This window comes from Uranotaenia lowii, chromosome 2 (genome assembly GCF_029784155.1).
Source record: "Uranotaenia lowii strain MFRU-FL chromosome 2, ASM2978415v1, whole genome shotgun sequence".
NCBI lineage: Eukaryota > Metazoa > Arthropoda > Insecta > Diptera > Culicidae > Uranotaenia > Uranotaenia lowii.
In genome coordinates, this window is record NC_073692.1 from 255,787,044 (window position 1) to 255,809,887 (window position 22,844).

The 22,844-nt window shown below is 33.9% G+C and overlaps 2 protein-coding genes across 2 annotated transcripts in view; one reads left to right on the top strand and one right to left on the bottom strand.

The window, feature by feature from the left end:
• The window catches only part of LOC129742534 (uncharacterized), a 31,936-nt gene extending 9,991 nt beyond the window's left edge, over positions 1 to 21,945 (bottom strand). Inside the window, exons 1-4 of the mRNA XM_055734442.1 lie at positions 21,832 to 21,945; positions 21,507 to 21,771; positions 10,329 to 10,687; positions 10,137 to 10,268 (exon numbers count right to left, since the gene is read on the bottom strand). Of these exons, the coding sequence (XP_055590417.1) occupies positions 10,137 to 10,268; positions 10,329 to 10,687; positions 21,507 to 21,771; positions 21,832 to 21,937 (862 nt within the window). The 5' untranslated portion in view covers positions 21,938 to 21,945. The remainder of the gene's footprint in view (positions 1 to 10,136; positions 10,269 to 10,328; positions 10,688 to 21,506; positions 21,772 to 21,831) is intronic.
• LOC129745595 (alpha-tocopherol transfer protein-like) lies at positions 2,406 to 10,131 on the top strand. Its single transcript, XM_055738757.1, has 5 exons — positions 2,406 to 2,732; positions 2,819 to 2,975; positions 3,057 to 3,164; positions 9,536 to 9,894; positions 9,958 to 10,131. The coding sequence occupies exons 1-5, from the start codon at positions 2,639 to 2,641 to the stop codon at positions 10,086 to 10,088; spliced, it is 849 nt and encodes a 282-aa protein (XP_055594732.1). The 5' UTR covers positions 2,406 to 2,638; the 3' UTR covers positions 10,089 to 10,131.
• Positions 21,946 to 22,844: the final 899 nt, after the last annotated feature.

Sequence of the window (22,844 nt, forward strand, 5' to 3'; positions counted from 1 at the left end):
GCAATATTTATGTATATTAAACTACTTTTTCACTTCAAATTATGGCATTTGTGATCAAAAAAAATATTTTTAAGTTGAAACATATTTTTCCCAAAATTGTTTTATCACGCGTTGGGTTGAGATGACTTAAAACATCATTGAAACAGCCTAATGTCAGGCGTTTTTAACTTTCATTTGCAAAATATGACCAAACTTACATTGCGATGAGTGTTATTGAATTCAGATTAATGTTTTCCTATTTTGCTTCCAAATAATTTAAAGAAGGCAACACCCAAAAAAAAAACGAAAAAAATCTTAGCTAATTTCACTAAGATCCCAAATGATAATGACTCTCCCAACCACAGATAACATTCTGAAATTGTTTGAAGGTCTACTAAATCTCATATGGGAACCCCTCTTGAATCTCGGGACGCTTCATTTTTCCTGAAATCCGGGACAACATTTCAACGAATGCACAGGAACTCGAACAACAGTTCTGTATTACGAGAAAACTTCAGCTGTCAAAATATTTTTGTCGCGTTTTTTTCTAGTTAATCCTATTCTATCATATGCGTGATGTTCCATATAGGGGAGAGTGGGGATAATTGATCCCCTTTTCTTATTTTCACCATATCTTTTTGGAAAAAATTAGCAACTCGCCGTCTTTGACATTTTCTGACAGTTTGAAACATCAAGTTTCTATGCTTCAAAAACTAGAACGATACTTGAACCCGTTGATGAACTAGAAGCATTTTCGTGGGAGTAAAAAAATTGCGATTTTTCTGAAGTTAGGGGAGACTTGATCCCCTATTGAAGGAGACTTGATGTTTTATTCAGGAAGCCCTAATCCTTGTATAAAAATCAAACAAAACTCCAAGATAGAATGTTAATTGACTATTTTGGTCATGTTTGTTCTCATTTCACAATTTATAGCAGACATAAGAAGACAATTCTATAACTTTGTCTCAACGCTAATGACATTGCATTACTTAAAGGCGCTATTTTTTATAATTAAGAAAATTAATTATTTTTGCTCTTTTCTTCAGACAATTGTTTGATAAATATTAGTTTTTGGATAAATATTAGTAATTTCGTAATCAGCAATCATACCGATCAATTCAGAAGAAGAATATGCCGTTTGGAAGTGGGATCAATTGTACCCAACTCTAGGGGATCAATTGTACCCATAATCAACATTTTAGAAAACTTTTTCTGAAAAAAATTGAGAGTTTTCCATTGCTTTGAAAATATGGAATTATGAAGTTCATTTTACGCTCGAACGATTGATAGATTAGAAAAAATATTTTTTTCATAATTTTCCCATGTAAGGAACATTTTAAAGTGATGAAAAAAGATCTTCAAGTTACATTTTGTGAAATTTTTCAAACAAAGTTCAATTACTCAAACAATTATTTTGTTAAAAATTTTCAAACTACAAGCATTGTTATTTTGATCATTTTGGCCCATTATTCTAGAACATTTGATCTTTGTAGGAATTCCAGTTTCGAGATATAGCTAAGGAATCAAGTATCCCCAGGGATCAAGTATCCTCATTCTCCCCTATAGTTTCTGCTCGGGCAGTAAATTAACAGTCTTTCAGTTGGCGGAAGTTGCTCAAAGTTTGCATGGAGGGATCGTTTATTGCTAAGGATCCACTGGCAAATTAGTTTAAAATCTGTGCGCATCATTCGGATGAGATTGTAAGTGAATTTGCATACTAAATGAAATAAAATACATTGAGGATTTCTTGAGTATTTTTTAAAGTAAAAAATCCTTGATTTTCATGTAAACCTGAAACTGAACAGTCTCGAACCTACAGGAAAATTTGAAAGTTGCCTACAATTTACAGATAAAAACCTGCTTCAAACCTACAGGTGAATTTGACAGATAATTTCATGAGCTATTGTCTGTCCCGAGATTGTCCTGTAAATTCAGCTGTTGAAAATACAGATCGAGCTAGTGCCGATCACAGGAGAAAAGATTAAGTGCGATTACCTTCATAAACTTGAAGATATTTTTAATATCAAAACTATTCATACGAATCTCTACACCAAGTATGAATTGGTAATGGCTTAAAATTATCGAAATCTGAGAATTTAGCATTTGGAAAATTTGTAGTATTTTATTAAGATACATGTATTGAAAGCTCTTTAAAGAAAAAGATTTAGTAGACCTGTCAAGACAAGAATTGGTGATCTAGCCGTAGAATATTTATTTTGCACGTTTTGATGTCGGAGATCAAAATTGCTACGAGTATCTATCAGCTTGGGAGAATCTGTTACGGGCTGTCGGATAATTTGCTCAGATACTTAAGCTTCCATACTCTCGTAAATAAAATATCATGTGCTGCCTACCATAAAATTTGTGTCTATGAATGAACAGGCGTGAGAGAGAGAATCGGTTTAAGCCATTCGAGAGTCTGACCGGTTTAAAATCTAGTCGAACCTCAGTCATTGATTGACATGTATCCGTAAACTTGCAGTTGCAAAACGTTGATGATTAAATCGTTATCAATATTGCTCTATAGGTATGAGATAAACAAACGCGACCCAAGTTCAAACAAGTACAGTGCAAGCTTTCATTGATAGTCAAAGCCGTTCGGTTTGCTGACATAAAACTGCAGTGAGTTCAAGTTGATATCCAGCATAAATCAACCGAAATGATGGCAGAGCAAGCGGATGCAGTCTCAAAATCCGACATCGAAGCGGTTCAGGAATGGCTCAAAACTCAACCACACCTGCCAGCTATAACAGGTAAACAAATCCGTACATGCGTCTGTTTGACTTTCGTGACGCAATTCAAACTTTAATGTTTCCATCCTCTTAACGATGATTTGCAGAAAGCGACATCAAAGTTTTCCTGCACTGTAACTATCAAGATGTTGAAGCCGCCAAAGTTAACATTGAAAAGTATTACACGTTTCGAACGAGTTGCACAGATTTTTTCACCAATCGTGACTGTCGCGATGAGACGATTCAAGTTGCTATGAGCTTATCGTAAGTTGATTGAGTCGAGATTAAACTCATAATAGATCGCCATAGATTACACCCTATCTGACGATTTGTCCAACTTCTCAGGATGTTTAGCGTGCTGCCCAAATCAACACCTGAGGGATATCGCGTGGCTTACTGTCGGCTGTTGAACCCTGATACGACCAACTATGTTCATTTGCACGCCATACGAATGTAAGTTTTAGTTATGACAAAAATGTGGACAAATTTCCCGTTCATGGATGATAGTTTTTAGATCTTAGAGCATTTTCTTAAAATAATTATAGAAAAACATTCATATGAGGTTAATATACAGTGAGCGAAATAAGAATAGCACCACTATGTGTTTTGCTTGTTAAACTATGAATGATTGAAAATTAAGAAAATTTTCTTCCACAGTTTGTTCTGAATTGCTTAACGGATAAATCAAGCATAAGTTTACTTTTTTTGGACGTAGCAATTGGCGTTGAGGAACAAAAATGTGAAAAAGGGGTGCGAAATAAGAATAGCACCACTTGGGTTTTTCAACAAAAACAAGATTATTTTTAAAAAATTACTGTGTAAAAGTGAATAATAATGCTTCTACGAATTATTTGAATAGATAACTGCATTTTAAGGAGTTTTCCAGAATTCCAAAGCTTTTCAATGGTATAAAGAGGGGGTTTTAAGAGATGTTCCTCTACCGTTAAGGAATTTGATATTTGAGCTATAAAACTTTATCAAACTGCTTGATTTCTTCATTAACGTTCATAAGTATGATGCAAAATGATGAAACATAGATTTGAGGCTGAGTTTGAATCCAAAAAGCAGGTTGGAATTCAAAAATACTAATGTTTTTTAATATTCAAACACTACTTCTCTAGTTTTAAGTCATAGATGGCAGCACTATCTTGCCATTGAACCAAATTCATGCCCATTTTCGAATACCCGGGATTAATTAGGGAGTGCTGGAAAATTTTGGTCAAGAAATAAATACATGTACTGTGTGAACGCTTTGGAAATTCTAAGATAACTAAATCCAAAAAAAAAGAGAATTGCATCAAGGTCACTAAAAGTGAATTTTTTGGACCGATTATCCGAATAAAGTTATACTTTGCGATGGAGCTTGATGGAGCAGACGGCTAGCAGTATTATTGGTATGATTTGCAATTCAATCGGAAGTTGAGATGAGCAGGAATTTTTTCGGTTGTACAGTTTTGTGCTGGAAAAGCTTTCTGCAGCGTGAACTTCCACAAAACTGTGATGGGAAAAAATCTCAAAATGATGAATTTGGGCCTCAATAAACCTGGAAAATCAGTATTGAGACTTAATTTTGTTTTAACTGCAAGATAGTGCTGCCATCTATGACTTGAAACTGGAAAAAGTGTGGTTTTCTGAACAAAATCAAAGTTTTTGATTTCCAACCTATTTTTTCCTGATTCAAAATTAATCACAAATTTTTGTTTCATCATTCCACGTCATTATAATGAAGAAAATAAGTAGTTTGGTAAAGAATTACTGCTCAAATATCAAACTCCTTAACGCTAGAGGAGCATCTCTTAAAACCCCCTCTTAATACCTTTGAAAACCTTTGGAATTCTGAAAAACTCCTTAAAATGCAGTTAATTATTCAAATAACTCGTAGAAGCATTATTATTCACTTTTACACAGTAATTTTTTAAAAATAATCTTGTTTTTGTTGAAAAACCCAAGTGGTGCTATTCTTATTTCGCATCCTTTTTTCACATTTTTGATCCTCAACGCCAATTGCTACGTCCAAAAAAAGGAAACTTATACTTGATTTATCCGTTGAACAATTCAGAACAAACTGTGGAAGAAAATTTTCGTAATTTTCAATCATTCATATTTTAACAAGCAAAACACATAGTGGTGCTATTCTTATTTCGCTCACTGTATCACAACAACGACCTGTATGACCTGGGGAAGGTTTATCATCTCAATGACTTGACTTCAATCTTCATCGAAAGTCATATGCTGATGCAAGCTTTCTCATGGAAGATAAGCGTTGTGTAACTTACAACGACAATCGTTAAATATAGGTCCGTTTGAAACGTGTGTTAGACCGCTGCAAGCTTTGTATGTAAATTTATAAATTTTTACACCTCCCATAGCTTATTTGGGTTGTTTTAACTGTAAGAAAAAATAATAAAAATTTTGTAAGCAATTCGTTCAGTCCGGACTGGCGCAACGAGTTATAATTTTGTATTGAAACTTGTATGGGAAAACATAAATTTTCATTCAAAAATCTCCAGAGAGGTTCGAACTGCCAAATATAACTTTGGATATTGAATATTCCTTGATTCTTGCAGTCAATTTTATGTGAACAAACCTTAAACCTAACTATTACTGCAGAAAAAAATATTCGATGTTTTACAAAAACAAAATCGTATTTTTTTTTTCAATTTAAGCGTTTTTGACTGCTATTTGAAAGCAGTTTAACCGCATGATGAAAATAAAAAATCACAAAAAATGACTTTGCTTAGCCAATAAATTAGTTGATTTACTTAACCATAGCAAAAACATTTCATGAAATAATTGTTAGCTCTAGCTAGAAAAGTCACCCATTTTCAAAGACTTTTTTTTAATAAACAATGGTAGAAACTTTTTTCATGAAAAACTTTGTTTCTCCTCGTGTGAGGAAAAATTGAAGGACTCGAAAAAACATATGAGAGTAATAAGTCATTTTTGCAGCGGTCTAGTGTGTATAGTGTAAAGGCCCATTTACAGTTCTCGTGAAATGGACGCGAAAAATCTTATTTCACCAAAACCGTGCGATTTTTAACGATACTGTACAACGTTCACCAATTGAAACTCATTTTTTTAAACATTTTGTATATTAAAACTCATATCTTGACACTCAAAAACCCTTCCTCGTCTTTAAAACGGATTTTCTTTAAGAAGTGTAACTAAAGAAGTTCAGAACTTGAAATCTTACGATTTACTTCTCAATATATTCAAGAGAATCAGCAAATAATATCTGAATCCTAGAATCCAGTATACTTTATTACTAATCACTTTGATTATAGAAAACCGAGTACCGAAAAACGGGGTAACATTGCTCACCGGGTTAACTTTGTTCAACATGAAATTTTTCCACATTATCATCAATAACTAAGTCTCAAGTTAAAATACCTCAAATCTTTTTTCTACGTTTAAAAACCTATGGTAAAAGGTTATTCCAAAATCTTGAAATATCATTTTTTTTCGAAGGCTCGCAAACACACAAAGCGTTTAGAAGCAGCAGGCAGATTTATGAGAGAATTAAACTTTTTTCCTTAACAAATGTATAGTTTTGGTGTAATTTTTGTTATATTTTGAGGTAAATTTTTTATATTTAAAAACCGAAGAAATTTAAACCAAGAAACACCGAAATTCAGCATTGTATATCTTAGAATTCACTGGACCAAAAGTTACAAATTTAGTATCTTTGAGTCACTGAAAGTGTTGTGTAGAGTTTCATTTATTAAATGTTATATCATTTGAGTTTGTTCCGAACGGCCTTAACAATTGATAAACTAGCCTTTTTAAGTTTTGTGAAGGTGTTTTTTTTATCCTTCAATCTTTATGATCAAGAAAACTCGTTAAAACCGTCAAAATAGAGACTGGTTAATGTACTCCAAAGCATCAAATTCTAAACAAAGACGAATTCGATTTTTCAATCAAATTTAAAGTACCGTAAACTGGGGGAACTTTGATCACCGTGGTAACTTTGATCAACATGAAATTTTTAAGGATTATCATCATTAACTAAGTCTGAAGTTAAAATATCTAAAAACAGATTTCTACATTTGGAAGCCTATTGATTGAGTATCAAATAGGCTTCATTTGGGTTTGTAGTTGAAGATTTTTTTTTATAATACATAAAATGAAGTTTTAAAATATCTGTTTTTTCGAAGAATCAAAAACAAACACTTCTCCTGATAAAATGACAGCATTCAGAAGCAATTGGGTTGTTTTATATGAAAGTTAAACTTTTTTCCTTTGTATAGGTATAGTTTCACAGGTATTATTTTGGTTATTATATCATAATTTTTGTGTATTAAAAAAGGACATACCATCAACTGGGGCAACATGCAACACTTTTCAACTTCAATGGCTTCTAAAATCTAAATGCTTACAGATAATCATTCCTCTTGTACATCAAAAGTTTTAAGGTTGATGGGACACCAAACTGACGTTGTCAGAAAAGTTATTGGTTTTACCAGTTATTTTTAAATTTACAAAAACATGCGATTTTCACCCGTTTAAGAGAAAGGGGTGAGTTGCAACAAACTCTGTAATTATTGAAAAATCCAATGAAAACGTTTGAAAATTTAAAGTTTTTGATATATTTGTGATGTCATAACGCATAAAGCACCAATTGCAGTCATTTTTGGTTTTGTTTGAATTAAATTTTACATTTTGTCTTTCAAAACTGTTTTAAAGAAAAAAGTGTTAATCTGCTGCATACATTTAGGGGTAAAAAAATACTACAAAATATTCTATTATCTTAAATCATGTAAATAAATCTTAGGATGGATGAAATTTAAATGTTAACAAACGCATAATGCAAAACAATCATATCCCAGCATATGGAAACGTGATTTATGAGATTTAGTTCTGATTTGCATTTTGTTGCAATTTGCCCCAGTCTGCTAACTGAATTATAAAAATATTTATATAAAAATAATTGGTGATTGTCCGAAAAATATTTCTATACCAACAGTGTTGGTATTGGATAATGAAAGCAATATAAAGTTTCTAGGTGATATTATTTAGCCAATCCGTCATACGAGGTAAAGTTTTTTACGGCATCGAAAAATGTAAAAAATTTGTACATCTAATGTTCGATTTTTTAAATTTTTTATGAGAATCAAAAACTTGAAAAAACTCTTTCACAATGTTAAACACTATGTCATCATCAATTTGTTATCATTCAATGATAACTTTATTACAGTATATTGAAATAAAAATTGAATGAGTGTTGTGGTATACAAATGTTGCATCTAACCCTGCTTTTGCATGATGCCCCGTTTGACGGTAGGTATTCTATGAGAAAGCCTTTATAGCACAAATGGCTAAAAACCCTATTAAATGGTTAAGTTAAAAAAGAATATAGGAACAGTGGATGGACCTAGGGAATTTCATAAAGATAAAATTTCATTTGTTCTTGAGCTATAAATATTGAGAAATGTTTATAATGTTTGCCCCTAAATGTATGCAGCAACATTGTCCATCTTTTGAGTATATTTGGTTTTGAAAGAAAACGTTAAAAAATTCTATTAAGTCCAAACAAAAAATTACTGTTACTGATGTTTTAAGCCTTCTGTGGAAATTGGCTTCTAAACAATAATTCTGAAGATGTTGAGATACGTTAAAACCATAGGGGAGAATAAGGATACTTGATCCTTGGGGATACTTGATTCCTTAGCTATATCTCGAAACTGGATTGTCTTACAAAGATCAAATGTTCTAAAAAAATGTGCCAAATAGATCAAAATAACAATGCTTGCAATTTAAATTTTTATAACAAAATAATTGTTTGAGTAGTTGAACTTTGTTTAAAAAAATTCACAAAATGTAACTTGAAGATCTTTTTTCATCACTTTAAAATGTTCCTTACATGGAAAAAACATAAAAAAATATTTTTTTTCCAATATATCAATCGTTCGAGCGTAATATGAACTTCATAATGCCGCATTTTTAAAGCAATGAAAAACTTTCAACTTTTTTTAGAAAGAGTTTTCTAAAATGTTAATTATGGGTTCAATAGATCCCTAGTGGTAAAAACGGCCTATTCTTATTCTGAATTCATCGTTATCTTTGCTGATTACGAGATTACTAATATTTATCCCAAAACTAATATTTATCCGACAATTGTCTGAAGAAAAGGGCTAAAATAATTAATTTTCTCTTAATTATAAAAAAATAGCGCCTTTAAGTATGCAATGTTATTAGCGTTGAAACAAAGTTATAGAATTTTCTTCTTCTGTCAGCTATAAATTGTGAAATGAGAACAAACATGGCCGAAATAGTTAATTAACATTCTATCTTGGGGTTTTGTTTGATTTTTATACAAGGATTAAGGCTTCCTGAGTAAAAGATCAAGTCTCCTTCAATAGGGGATCAAGTCTCCTCTAACTTCAGAAAAATCGCAATTTTTTTACTCCCACGAAAATGATTCTAGTTCATCTACGGGTACAAGTATCGTTCTAATTTTTGGAGCATAGAAACTTGAAGTTACAAGCTATCAGAAAATGTGAAAGACGGCGAATTGCTAAATTTTTCCAAAAAGATATGGTAAAAATAAGAAAAGGGGATCCAGTATCCCCACTCTCCCCTAGGGATCAAAGCTACCCCGTAACATGAAATCTGGTTTTGTAACAAACATTTTTTCATAGCCACTAATGTTGTTTGAATATTCTGCTACCAATGATCATGCTTTATACTTTTTACCTCAGTAAGTATTTTAAAAAATTTTAGTGTTACAAAAAAGCAACTCCTTCCAAAATATTGAAAATGATTAAAAAAAATTATCAATGTTCCCCCAGTATACGGTAATTAATTTCGATAATCTCTATCTATAGGTTGGTGATGCATCTTGATCTTTGGATGAAAGAAGAGGCATTGGCTCCGGGCCATGTCATCCTTATCGATATGACTGGTATGCATCTGGGCCATCTGAGCAAAATAAGAATGGGAGTTGTAAAGAATTACAGCTACTACACTCAGGAAGCCATCCCGATTCGGTTGAAACAGTTGCACTTCTTGAACGTGGTTTCCTTCATGGACAAAATTATGTGGCTGGCGAAGCCGTTTATGAAAAAGGAAATAATGGAGTTGATCCACATGCATACGAGTATCGATACGCTGATAAAATACATTCCATTAGATTGCTTACCTCAGGAGTACGGCGGAGGAGCGGGTCCATACGAGGATCTTAACAGTGAGAAAAACGAAATTGAGGCATTTCAAATTAATCTGTTTGAGTCTTTTTCATCATTTTCAGAACTGTACCGCCAAAAGCTGTTCGACCATAGGGAAGAATTTCTCGAAGAAGAGCGCTCGAAACGTGGACATGTCGACGAATCCAAACGAATTGCCAAGCCTAAGCGTTACATGTTCGGTTTGTTTGGTTGAAGTTATAGACTTTTTCTTAAAGTGGTATAACCCATTCACTTTATTGACCATATCCGAAAGCTTTAACCAGAAATCCGAAACGACCAGATTCTCTAACCCGTCTACTTTCATCAACCCTATGATTTTTTTCATTCAGCAAAAACGTATCACGATTGTTCACAACCTTTTTGTAGAAGTTTTCTGAAATGGATAAAAACCGATAAGTTTTAAAGTTTGGCGTTTCATAAATAATAAGCTAACCTTTTAAATGCTGGTACTTTCCAGCGCTTCCGCCGTATTCATCCGGGAGACATTTACTGGGAACAATCTCGAGAAGTGATTCCACATTCGTGTGAAGTTTCAGAGCATCGAAAAGTTCCTTCTTCATGAATGGTTTGATTATGAATAAAATCTTATCCATAAAGGAAACGGTATTCAGGAACTGGAATCCTTTGAGACGGATCGGGGACGCTTCCTGGAGAAAGTAGAGGTAGTTTTTCGCTACAAACACGCTGACCCGAGCCAAATGTCCCAGTGTCGCTCCAGTCATGTCGTAAATAATCACGTGACCCTCTGCCATTCCATCGTCCTGTAGCCAAACTTCTGAGCACATGATCATGCTAGAAAATCCAATTTTTTCTTAGTTACATGTGGTTTTATTAAGGCATTTTACTTATAAACTTTTTATGTGTTCGTGAGTTCGTAGTGGCGACTCAACTGTTAGTTAGATTATAGGATAGGAAGGGGGATTATGAAAATCAAATAGAAATGAAGAAATATACGCGATTGATGTACATTGGAGGATTTGCATCAGTTTAGTTTGTTTTGTTACCGTCAAACGGGGCATCATGCAACAGCAGGGTTATATGCAACATTTGTTTACCACAGCACTTATTCAATTTTTATTTCAATATCATCTAATAAATTTATCATTTGATGATAATGAAATAATGATAACATAGTTTCTCACATTGTGAGATAGTTTTAGTTCTTGATTGTTATCTAAAATTTAAAAAAAATGATGTACAATTTTTTTTGTAGTATTTTTTACTCCTAAATGTATGCAGCATCTTCTGGTATCAGAATGGGGTAGGCTTAATAGCAGCACGTTATCCAAACATACGGGAAAATTGTGCCTACCTTTATGTTTTTCTTTGAAAAAAAGTTTTCAAAGAAAAGCATAAACAGACAGAAAAATATAAAATTCAAAAATTACTGCCATTGGCGCTTTGTGCGTTATGACATCACAAATATATGAAGAACTATTAAATTTCAAACGTTTTCGTATGATTTTTAATTTAAAACAAAGTTTGTTGCAACATACCCATTTTTCTAAGCAGGGTGAAAATCGCATGTACAGTACCGTTCATAATTGAATAGAAATTGGAAGCAAGCGCACTGTCACTTCGACTTTGAACTTCCATAACTTTTTACTCTTATAATATTTTTTGATCAAATTTTTTGCTTTAGATAGACCAACTATCACACTATTATATCACAAAATTTGAGTACTCTGGAGTTTGTGTGGCCTGTGAAACAGTAATTCTACGAAAATCGGACTTTTTGGGCTTTTCTCATTCAAACTGCAATATCTCTGAAACTACGCTACATTTTTTATTGAAATTTTGCACAGTGATTGTTGAAATATGAAGCTAGCATGTCTGAAGTTTTCGAAAAGTTCTATCGATGAGATCAAAAGTTACGCGAGGTGCAATATTTCAAGCATGAACCTAGAAATGCGATTTCTATAGAATTTTGGACGATTCATGAAAACAATATCGTTTCCTCCACCAATCAGCCAAAAAATGTCTGGCAAAAGCAATGAAGAAAAGAAAAAATGGAATAAATGATCCATTTGTGTTTTGAAATCAGAATCTCGCGATATGGTTGTGATTTTTTGGTTGAAATAGATTTAATGGTTGTTAAACAGAGAATATGATTTTCCTATGGAAACATTCGTCCAAAATTCTATAGAAATCGCATTTCTAGATCCATGCCTGAAATATTGCACCTCGTGTAACTTTTGATCTCATCGATAGAACTTTTCGAAAACTTCAGACATGCTAGCTTCATATTTCAACAATCCCTGTGCAAAATTTCAATAAAAAATGTAGCGTAGTTTCAGAGATACTGCAGTTTGAATGAAAAAAGTCCAAAAAGTCCTATTTTTGTATAATTACTGTTTCTCAGGCCACACAAATTCCAGAAAGCCCAAATTTTGTGTTATATTAGTGTGATAGTTGATCTATCCAAAGAAAAAAATTTGATCAAAAAATATCATCAGAGCAAAAAGTAATGGAAGTTCAAATTCGAAGTGACAGTGCGCTTGCTTTCAATTTCTATACAATTATGAACGGTACTGTATTTGTGATTTGAAAAATGACTGGTGAAGCCAATAATTTTTCTGACTACGTGAATTTGGTGTCCAATCAACCTTAAAACTTTTGATGTACAAGCGGAATGATTATCTGCGGACATTAATTTTTAGGAAGCCATTGAAGTTGAAAAGTGTTACATGGTGCACCAGTTGGCGGTATTTTTTCTAATACAGCAAAACAAATATTATTTTCAATTATTTTAAAAAGTCATAGCGAAATTTTTTGACATAGCGAAGACGCACATTATTTCACTAAGGGTAAATGAAAACAACTCAGAGCATCTCTAAAAGTCTAAAACAAAAGTTTTGTGATCTTTTTGGGAACAAAAGTTAGGCGTACGGGCGACCGGTAAAAATTGCATGGTTGCAGGTTGCATGAATATCAGAATATCAAGATCCTGCATATCCGAGCTCTGGTTATTCGAGTCACCGGGTTGATACAACATTTTCATACATATTTGCCGAGATATACACCTAGGTGATATGCAAAACAGGATCACAGAGATAGTGTTCCCAATTTACAGTAAAATCATGCTTATCGGAGGTAGTGGGGGGTAAGACCACTTGGCGAAACCTTCTTTTTAACTCGAAAAACATTGAAAACACTTTCTTTTTTTCCGGTGTGGCATATATACGAGCACGTAGTTTGGTGAATATGGGCATTTCGTATGTGCCCGGTTGATCGGACAACGCAGAAGCTCGGATAATCGGAGCTCAAATAAGCAGAGTTCTACTGTATTTAGTCTCATCAAAGGTTAAGCTTATCCAAGGTAGGGTTACCATATCCCGCGACACCAAAAAGAGTACATTACTATCATTTATCCAAAAAGTTAGTAGAAACTTTAAACAGCAGAATCCCAGCCATCAGGTTGACACAAGATCCATATATTATCGAGCGTTGCGCCCGGATGGCATGCAAAAGGATGTAGGTAGAGTATGGTGGGGTAAAAGTACGACCTTAGTGCAGTTATATTCAAAAAAAAAATGCGGATATTTTCCTAAAAACCAAGAACAGCATTTGATTTCTTAGACTTTTACATCTCTTCTAAAAAAAAAAACGAAGACAATCGATGGACGCATTTGATAGCAGTAGTGAAAATGCCTAACTGCTATCGAAACGTACTCTTACCCCACCTCTGGGGTAAAAGTTTGAATGATGTGGGGTAAAAGTACGACCATTCAAGATTCCTTATATTTGTATGAAGTCAAGAGAAAAATTATTTTATACCAATTTTTGCTTACAGCAGCAACTTCTGTGTTCGCTTCTGATACAAATACTATACATGGGCGAAAAACCAGCGCATATTTGTAGTTCTTCCCTAATTGTCCATTTTTTACAGGTTCACAGAATACAGTTCTCATCGTATTTGAGCAATTTGTTGTGCGAGCAGGTCTTTGTAGGAACAACAGTATGCGCTGATGTTTCCGGTCCATTTGAAAAAAAAAAAATATTAAAATAATCCGTTCAAATTTACTTCAGTGGGCCCTGTATATCATTCGTAGTTTTGCCCCATTTGCAGTTCGCACTTTTGCCCCTTGTGCTTGAAAACAACTAAATAAACACATTTACACTTTCATTGAAAGCCAGAATACCGATTGCTCAAACATGTTTGCCGCTATTTTAAATATTACATCATTTATGCAGAAAAGCTATTTAACTCTTTTTTCGGAGTATTTTCAACTTCTACGAAAAAAAAATTATGTCTGGATGTAGGATTTCTAAATCATTATCAATCCGGAGTTTTGAATTTAGTTGTTATCAGTTTGTGATAATCTCAAAACGTACTTTTACCCCACCCTATTCTACAGTAGAACCTCGCTTACATGATAATTATAAATTTTCTTTTAAAGCCGGCCGGCCGGTCATTGAAAAATGCCTGGATTTCGCCGAGATTTATTCACTTTATTTGGTAAATCAAACAAAAAAAAAAAACTAATTGTGATGTATAATTTATTTATTTATGCCTCCAAAACGAAATTTATTTTAATTTTATGAAAATAATCATGAAAGGTTTTTTATAAGCCTAAAATTCGATGTAAAATCGATGGAAGCGTTTGGATGAAAAATTTTTTTTTCAGTTTTATTTTTTGTTTTTTTTTTGGTGATCAATTTCGAGATTTTGACAAAATTTGCCTGGATATTGCCAGGATTTTTGGTCGTCAATTTTGAAATAAAATGCCCGGATTTTGCCAGGTTATTTTATTAAATTGCCCGCATTTGTCCGGCCCGAATACGTGCCGAAAAAAATTCGGGCAAACTTAACGATACCTTAATTTTGTGCATATTGATAATTGATTGCATACTTAAAGGCGCTTATCGCGCGTCTCTCAACAAAAAAATAGAGTACATTTGGTAAAGTTTTACAGCAAGAAGAGTACGCCCATTTTTCGATCGAAAATCCTCTGTAGAAAATTTATACAAAAAATTGTGGCTCTGAGATTTTTCATCTGAATTATCGATCTAAACAAGCAAATTTAGAAACAGACTTTTTAATAAAAATTTTATCATTAAAAGTCTTTATTCATAATTTTTGAAAGAGTGGTAGCTGATCGTTTGGAATTTCAGTAGGGGAGAGTGAGGAGACTTAATCCACGGTGTTATCTTACAATGATCAATTATGCCAAATGGAGCAAATTAATTATGCTGAAGCTCGCGAAATTTCAACAATTTTTTTAGTTATTGAACTTAACAATATTCGATAATGTTTTACATCACTTTTGAAAAGTTCCAACATGAAAAAAAATTAAATAAAAATACTTATTCCAATATGTGAATCATTAGAGTATAATATGAACTATAAAATGCCATATTTGTAAAGCAGTGATAACGTCTCTACTTTTTTTCTAGACAATGATTTCCTAAAATGTTATTTCAAAAAGAAATATTTATACTTATCCGGTAAAATGATGAAAAAACAAGTTTCCATAGATATTCTTAAACTTTAAGCTTAAATTCTTCAGAAAGATTTTTTCAAAGCAAAATTTCTCGAAAATACGTTTTAAATGAGCCAGGAGTGTGAATTCGAAACTCGAAACAATATGCTAAAAACCGTAGCCGTTCAGCAGGGAAAAAAATGGAAATTTTGTAACCATTTATTATGATGCATGTATTTAAGTATGAATTTCGATCAGCAAAAGCACCTATCACACTTTTAGCCTCAGTGTGGGTGGGTTTTCAATAAGTTCGTGAAACCCCTCGTTCGACTTACATGTCAAAAGGAAAATATAAGAAAACGAAAATGAAATTTCGCTCAGTGGAGGAAAAAACGGAAAAAGAGTGGCGTGACTCGCGCTTTTTCGGTCGCGGATTAAGTTGGTGGTGCGAAACACGGATAAGTTGGACCAGAACCGGAACTCGAACGGATCGGCGTGGTCAACCAGTCCGCCAAAAACAGCTAACATTGCTGAAGCGGTACCAGATCTACGGAACTGCTCAACAACCGTACCACAGTGGCTGCTGGTGAGTGAACAAAATATCTTTTTTGCAACAACGCGTTAATATGCCCCGTACCTTTGTCAGGTTGTCCCGCCGTATTCAAACGGAAGCTCGACAAAATCGAAGCAAGAGCCCATCGTGTCGAAATCCAACCAGCGAGAAAAGGGCAACAAGCGAGTGTCGCACACGGGGCGCAAGAAACGGAAACATAAACGGTGAGTTAACCTCAAAAAGCAATGAGATTATGCACATCAAGTACATGTTGCGCTCTTGTAATTTAGGCTCCCAATATCGCCAGTGTCACGCCTTGGAAAAGGCAGGATTTGGTGTGCACAACAGCCCCTGCAACGGGTAAGCCGAAAGCGTACAGCAAGCAAATCAAGAACTCGGAACTAAAGAGGTTATGTCCTCAAGGCTTTTTTGCTTCTCTATTTTTTCTCAGCTTCCACTGGTGGTATCGGCGAAAGGCTTTCGTTGTTAGACCTGTTAGACCGGTTCAAAGCGAAAATCATCAGACTAGGAAAACCGTTCGGGGATCCAGGATTCCAGGAGTCAGCTCGCAGGCGAAGTCTCTCAAGAGCAGAAAGGAAGTGGGCTTCCCGGATAAGGGGCGCCTCTGCGTCTTCATTGATCACCCACACGGTCTCCAGTACTGTGCATTCAGCATCCTGCGTAACCTCCGGTGTCTCGAGAACACGGGCTCACTTCAACCACATCATTTGTTGTCGGCCAGACAATATCGCAGCAAAAGGGTGCACGGAGCAAAGCCGTTAGATTGCCTGTTGGTTCCGGAAGTCCGGTGTCCGGATACTTGCGTGGTGGGCTTCGAATCGACAACCGACCACCGACGATTTGCCAGTCATGATGCCGAATTCATGCAGGCAGCGCAGCGTCAGGCGGCGCTAATCATCCTGCACCAGTCATTGCAACACCAGTAGGTTTTGGATGTTCGGTGCCCGAGCCTGCTGGTAACTATCAACATACTATCACAACCAACAACCCGACGGTGGAAGGATAATGGCGTGGAAGAAGTGATGCCGTCAAGAAGAAGCAGAACATCTGGTGCGGCGTGCGTCAAATGATGACCGAACATGTGAGTTTTTCCTTTGCTATGATCCACTAAATACATGCGAAATGAAAATCCTAAATTATATAGTTGTGGCTAGCCTTTTTAATTTTGCAGAGTTGACTTTAAAGCCCTTTCACTCTTGCCATATGTAGCTATATATGTAGAAAATCTCCAACAATTTTCAACCAGCGATAACTGCCTAATATCTCGAGAATTGGCTAAAAATCTGTGGTTCTACCATCTGGATGATTCTTAAAAATACTGAATATGGCCATCGGAAAAAAATTGATTCGATATGTTGACAGATTTGATGACTTTGCATTCAGCATATAATTTGATTGATGTTCATTTCAGACGCTCCAAACACCTCAAATTCCCTCAAAATGCATTGATAAATATGCTCATAGAACTCTAGATACAGGTTATTTAAAGCCACAATAGTAAATTTTAGCTCTTGGGTTCAAAAAAATAGCATGAGTATGAACGACTTCTGGCAAGAAACTTTGCTTGTTCCCAGGGGCGGTCCAAGAGTTGGCTCTTGGGGGGGGTGATTTTCCAAATTTTCAAAAATCAGTCTATAAGGAGGATCGTGAATATCTGGCGAAAAAACGTTTATTTTGACAAACAGAGTGAAGGAGAGGGGGAGGACCAGAGGAGGGTTACAGTTGCAAATAGGACTTGTATTTTGTAGGTTTGTATAGTTATAGGTGTGTAATTTAAATAGTTTGAAATCAGAGAAAAATAGTAAAAACTTTTAACAAATTTTACACTTGTTTTGATATCTTTTTATAAAACAATCTGCGAATCTTAGATGCTCACTGCGAAAAAGTATTGATAAAAAGATTATTTTCGCAATTTTTAACAATTGGTAAAAATTATAACTTTAAGTATTCTTTAAAGAATTTTCCGATATAAACGTCATTTCACAAATGAAAATTAAACACACATTTTCGTAGAAGAAAACGTAAAAAAAATCTTCAAGTTATCCACAATATTTTACTGGGCTTCAATCAGCGTAAGACCCTCACCAAAATTTTAATGATTCTCGTTTTGCAACAATTCCAAAACCATTATTCAAAAAAAAGTGTTCGTTTATAATTGCTTTGAATTAAAAACTGAATATTTAATTATTTTTCTGAAGCATTTTGCTGAATCGTTGTTTCGTTTTCGAATTATTATTAATTCTTGTTCCAATTCTTCAATTTTAAAAATAAATTTAATTCTAAATAAGAACATCAAAATAATATTTTTCTTCACGCTCTCAATATTTCCAATCTTTTTGTATAATGTGTGAATAAAATAAAAGAATATTGAATAAAGAGTTAATTTCTGAAAGTTAATACTCTTTCAATATTTCAGTGAAAAGTCATAATCAATTGCAATTGAAATAACCAAACTTTCAGATTCAGAAAGGATTTTTAACCTAAATTATCAAGCTGGATTTCTACTCAAAAGTTTAAATATTATTGTGTAGATGAGCTTAAAACAATATCGGCGATATAATTGGTGTGAATCCTGAAATCTAGCTGTGTTGGTCAAAAATCAGAAAAAAATTCTTCCGAATGTTCAACTTGAACGATTGCCTTGTTTCCGAAAAAATAGTCGGGGATGAAGGAATAATTTTATTTCACCTGGGAAAAATAAAAAAAAATTGGCAAGTTTTTGTAACCTATACTGTATAAACTGATTTTGCAAATAATATTCTGAACTCGTTTTTTTATCAGATTTTATCCATCACCTTTAGTTTTAAAAGAAGTATTTTCAGTATTTTTAGAAAATTGAATCATTAGAGATGTACCGAATAGTGCTAAATAGGGAAAAACACTATTTTCTGAGCTTTGTATAGGACTCGGAGCGTAACTGATATCAAGTTTCAACCAATAATCTAAGTTTCGTATTTTTAATGTTATTTTTTATTACCATAAAATCCCCATGATTGAAATTTATTTTTATAACTTTATCGTAACAATTTCTTACTTAATTAACTTTATTTTGAAAGTTTTAAATTAAAGAATGGATTTTTTTTATAAAAACTATGGATCATTATAAAAATAGTTTAATTGTGATAACGGCTCAAAATGCACGACGTCCTCCGAGCCAAAGGGGTACAAGTGCATAAAAGCTAATGGAAGACGTAAAATATTACAGAAAACGAGTCTTCGAAAGAAAATTAAATGATTAATTAAAAAAAAAAATATTTCAAGATAACACATGTTGAATTTGATGTGTTTGACCATTTTCCATATATTTATCTAAAATTTCTATTTCTTTTTCAATCGTAAAAGTATGTAAATTAAAAAATTCTAAATTATGAAGAATCGTTATATATCAATAAATTAAAATCGATCATTTTTGCTACTTCGAGGCCAATACAATCAAAGCAAATTTTTTTCAAAAACGTTCCAAAATAAGAAATAACAACAACAAAAATCGAATTTGTCTAGGTGGACATCTGGAGAAGGGAGGTAGGGGTTGCCGAATATCCACATTTGTGCACGGAGAGTTGGAAAGGGGTAAAAATCTTATTTTTTTTTGTCCACGTGGTATCTGAACGGCTCCAAAGGCAATTTAACACTTAAAGTCTCAAATTAACTTAAGTAGCTAATTTATCTATTTAAAGCACTATGCAAATTTTAAGCACAAAATTTAAAAAAATGTGTTTTGATATTTATGAAAAAAGATTCAAATGGAACACAAATTTTTAAATTCGGTCCACCCAATCCTGAACTGATCGGGTTTAAATATAAAGTGCGATTTTTAGGAAATTTTCCAACTTTAAGCCAAGTTTAAGTCATATGAGGTTAACATATACATTTTGCCAATAACATACGAAGAAGGTTTTGCTCATCGACTTCAGAATGAGATCAAAAGAAATGCAATATGGCATAAGATGACTGCGATATGGCTAAACAAATTAGCTTTTTTTAAAGGGGGTGATCCCAAACTTATGGCCGGAAGCATATATGGTCAGCAAATTCGAATTCAATGCTGTAATTACCTCAACAAAAGTTATTTGGTGAAATTCGGTCCAGGAAATTGCAAGTTTCAGCTGTTTTAGCTTTGCGGACCGACTTTTTTTTTAATTTTAAGTTTTTAAGTAATTAATAAATTCAACAAACCCCCCACGGAGTGGGAAAATTTGAGAATTCGAAAGTACACCTACTAAGAAAAGTTCTAAGTTTTTATATAAAATCCAGCGTTTGCGAATACTTCGTAACGGTTTTTTGCCGCTTGGGGGGGGGTGATCACCCCGATCACCCCCCCCATAGGACCGCACCTGCTTGTTCCAGACATCGATAATCTTTACAAAAAAAAAGTACGGACAGAAGACTTAAAACCAGTACTTGAAAATAAATTGACAAATATTAGAAATAGGTATTCAAAAGTTATATCTGGTAGTAGACTACCGCTTACTACATATAGCGTGCTGAGCCACTACGGGGTTTGGCATTGTGCTACTTATTCGTTGTTTTGGGTTTACAAGTAAATTTGGTTTGGAAAAATCCTACCTCACGGTTTTTTGCCTGAAGTTTACGAATATCTATGGAAACTAGCTTTTCACAATCTTATCGGATTCTTATCGTGCCCTGAAAAGAATAAACATATAAGAAAACTATATGATAAACCCATAGTTTTAACGGGGTTTGCAGGGAGTTGAATCCTTTTTTATTTATAAGAAGCCGGAACCATGCTCTATGTAGCGAAATAGCGATCTGTTAAGGGTATTAAGAATGAGTACTTTATTTTGTCCATGCTAAACCTAAGTTTAAGTGTGAAGAATGAAGTTGTAGACAAAAATTTTTCGCCAGTCTAGTGTATTAAAACAACTTTAATTCATCTAAATATTTTGAAACAATCTTTCTTGCGTACAAAGATATACAGTGATACAGTGATAGCGCCTTTGAGTATGCTATGACATGAGGGTTATTGACCAAATTTTGAATTTTCTTTTTCTGGCCCTTGTAACTGTGAAATGAAAAGTAATATGACCAAAAAAAGCCAATAAACCTTTTATATTTAGATTTGGCCAAGGGTTAGCGCCCCTGAATAAAGGATCAAGTCTCCTTTAACTTTAAAAATATCATTGCTGATATGATAAAAAATGGAAAATTGTATCAAATCAAGTCAAGATCAAATTGGATTACTAGTTCAACCTGCTCCTTAAATGTATACTAGGAGATGCCCTAAATGTATGCAATCAAACATTATAAATATTTAAAGTTCTATTAAAAATTGAATTTTTTATGTTCGATAGTTGATACAAAAATAATTAAGAGGATTAAACGATAGTTGCAAAAAACTTTTCACGAGAAAAAAAATCTCTTCTTTCCATAGCTATGAAACAACATCAAGACGTATTCACGTTTATCTTGAGTGACTTACATATTTAGAACAAATTCCCCGATTCAAAGAGATGGGTGGATTTTGAAATAAGCAACTTTAACTTCATTCATATAAAATATCAAACTCTGTTTAAATCACACATTTGTAAGAAGTCAACGACATGAAAGATCATCAAAACGGTTAAAATTCTTGCGAAGAAAGAATCAAACTTACAATTTAGTTATTTGCGCGTGGGAAAATTGTCGAGTGTCCGTATTGGCCAATTTCACCAAAGCTAGCTTGAAACCTTCCGGCGTTGGCCTGGGTAGTGGTACGAAATCGATCGTATCCATCGCCACTCTCATTTCCGTTGACTCCAGATCTTGTCCGGTAAATAATGCCGTACAGCTTGTGCGGAAAGTGAAATAATTTTCGATCGTAGTTTTAGTTCGCGCCAGTTCGTAGTAATTGCAATGTAAAAACAGTAAAATAAATTCATCTAAAAAAAAGATGGATATGTCATATCAGCAAAAGGTTAAGGATGTGCGAATGTTGATACCTTCAATTTTCGGCAAATGCGGTTGACTCTCAATCCAAGTTTTTATCAGAGCAACGGAATCGCCATATTTCGCCATATAGACTTCCTTAGCTGTAGGTGCCTCCATGCTTCGTGTTAGACTGAGACTCTAAAATGAGCGCGAAATATTTACGTTGAACGTTTTGCAAATCATCAGACTCGCAAGGTGAGGTGCATCTGCACTATGTGCTTTAGAACAATAATATTAACATGCGTGTCATAAAAAAGCTACCTAATTAGTTCCCAAGCTCTAGGCTAGACTATTTTTGATGCGAGCACGGCAAACGCGGCAGACTATCGGCAAGCTATCGGAAACTTAACACATTTGAGGCCTTTTGAGTCAAAAGGGTAAAAGTGGCTCGAAAAAGCTGTTTTCAAGAAAACATTTTTTTAATTTTCATATTTCCCACTTTTACATGAAAGCATTCTCAGCTCAGAATTAAACATTTTAGCACTTCAACTCCTTTGGCTTTGAGAGCTTTTTATTGGTTCCTGAGCAAACAGGAACTACTGCTGTGTTTTGACATTGACAAGGTGTACTGGAAGTAAAATAAGTGCTTATAGATATGTATATAGAGGATCATTTTTATTTTTCATATTAAAAAAAATAGATAAACAGCATCGTATTTCTAGCTACGCATAAGAGATGCGAGAGTGCAAAATCAACCCGATTGAAGATTTGTGTTGAGGGAAGAAATTTTGCTGTCTACGAAATGTTGATTGAATGATTTGTAAATTATATGGTGAATATGAACGAAACACTGATCATCTCAACAGCACCGGGATAGAAGCTGTGATGATTTTACGGATCATTATCACACAAGTCACGTGAAAGTTGCGCTGTTTGTTAGTAAAAAGATGTTATCCAATCATCAATACCGAATGGAAATATTTCAGTATTGCTAACTTTGAGGTATTGCAGACTGTACATGAGAATACATGGGTAGATGTAGGTTTAAACGTTTCATCACAGGTTATAGGGCGATGATTTATTG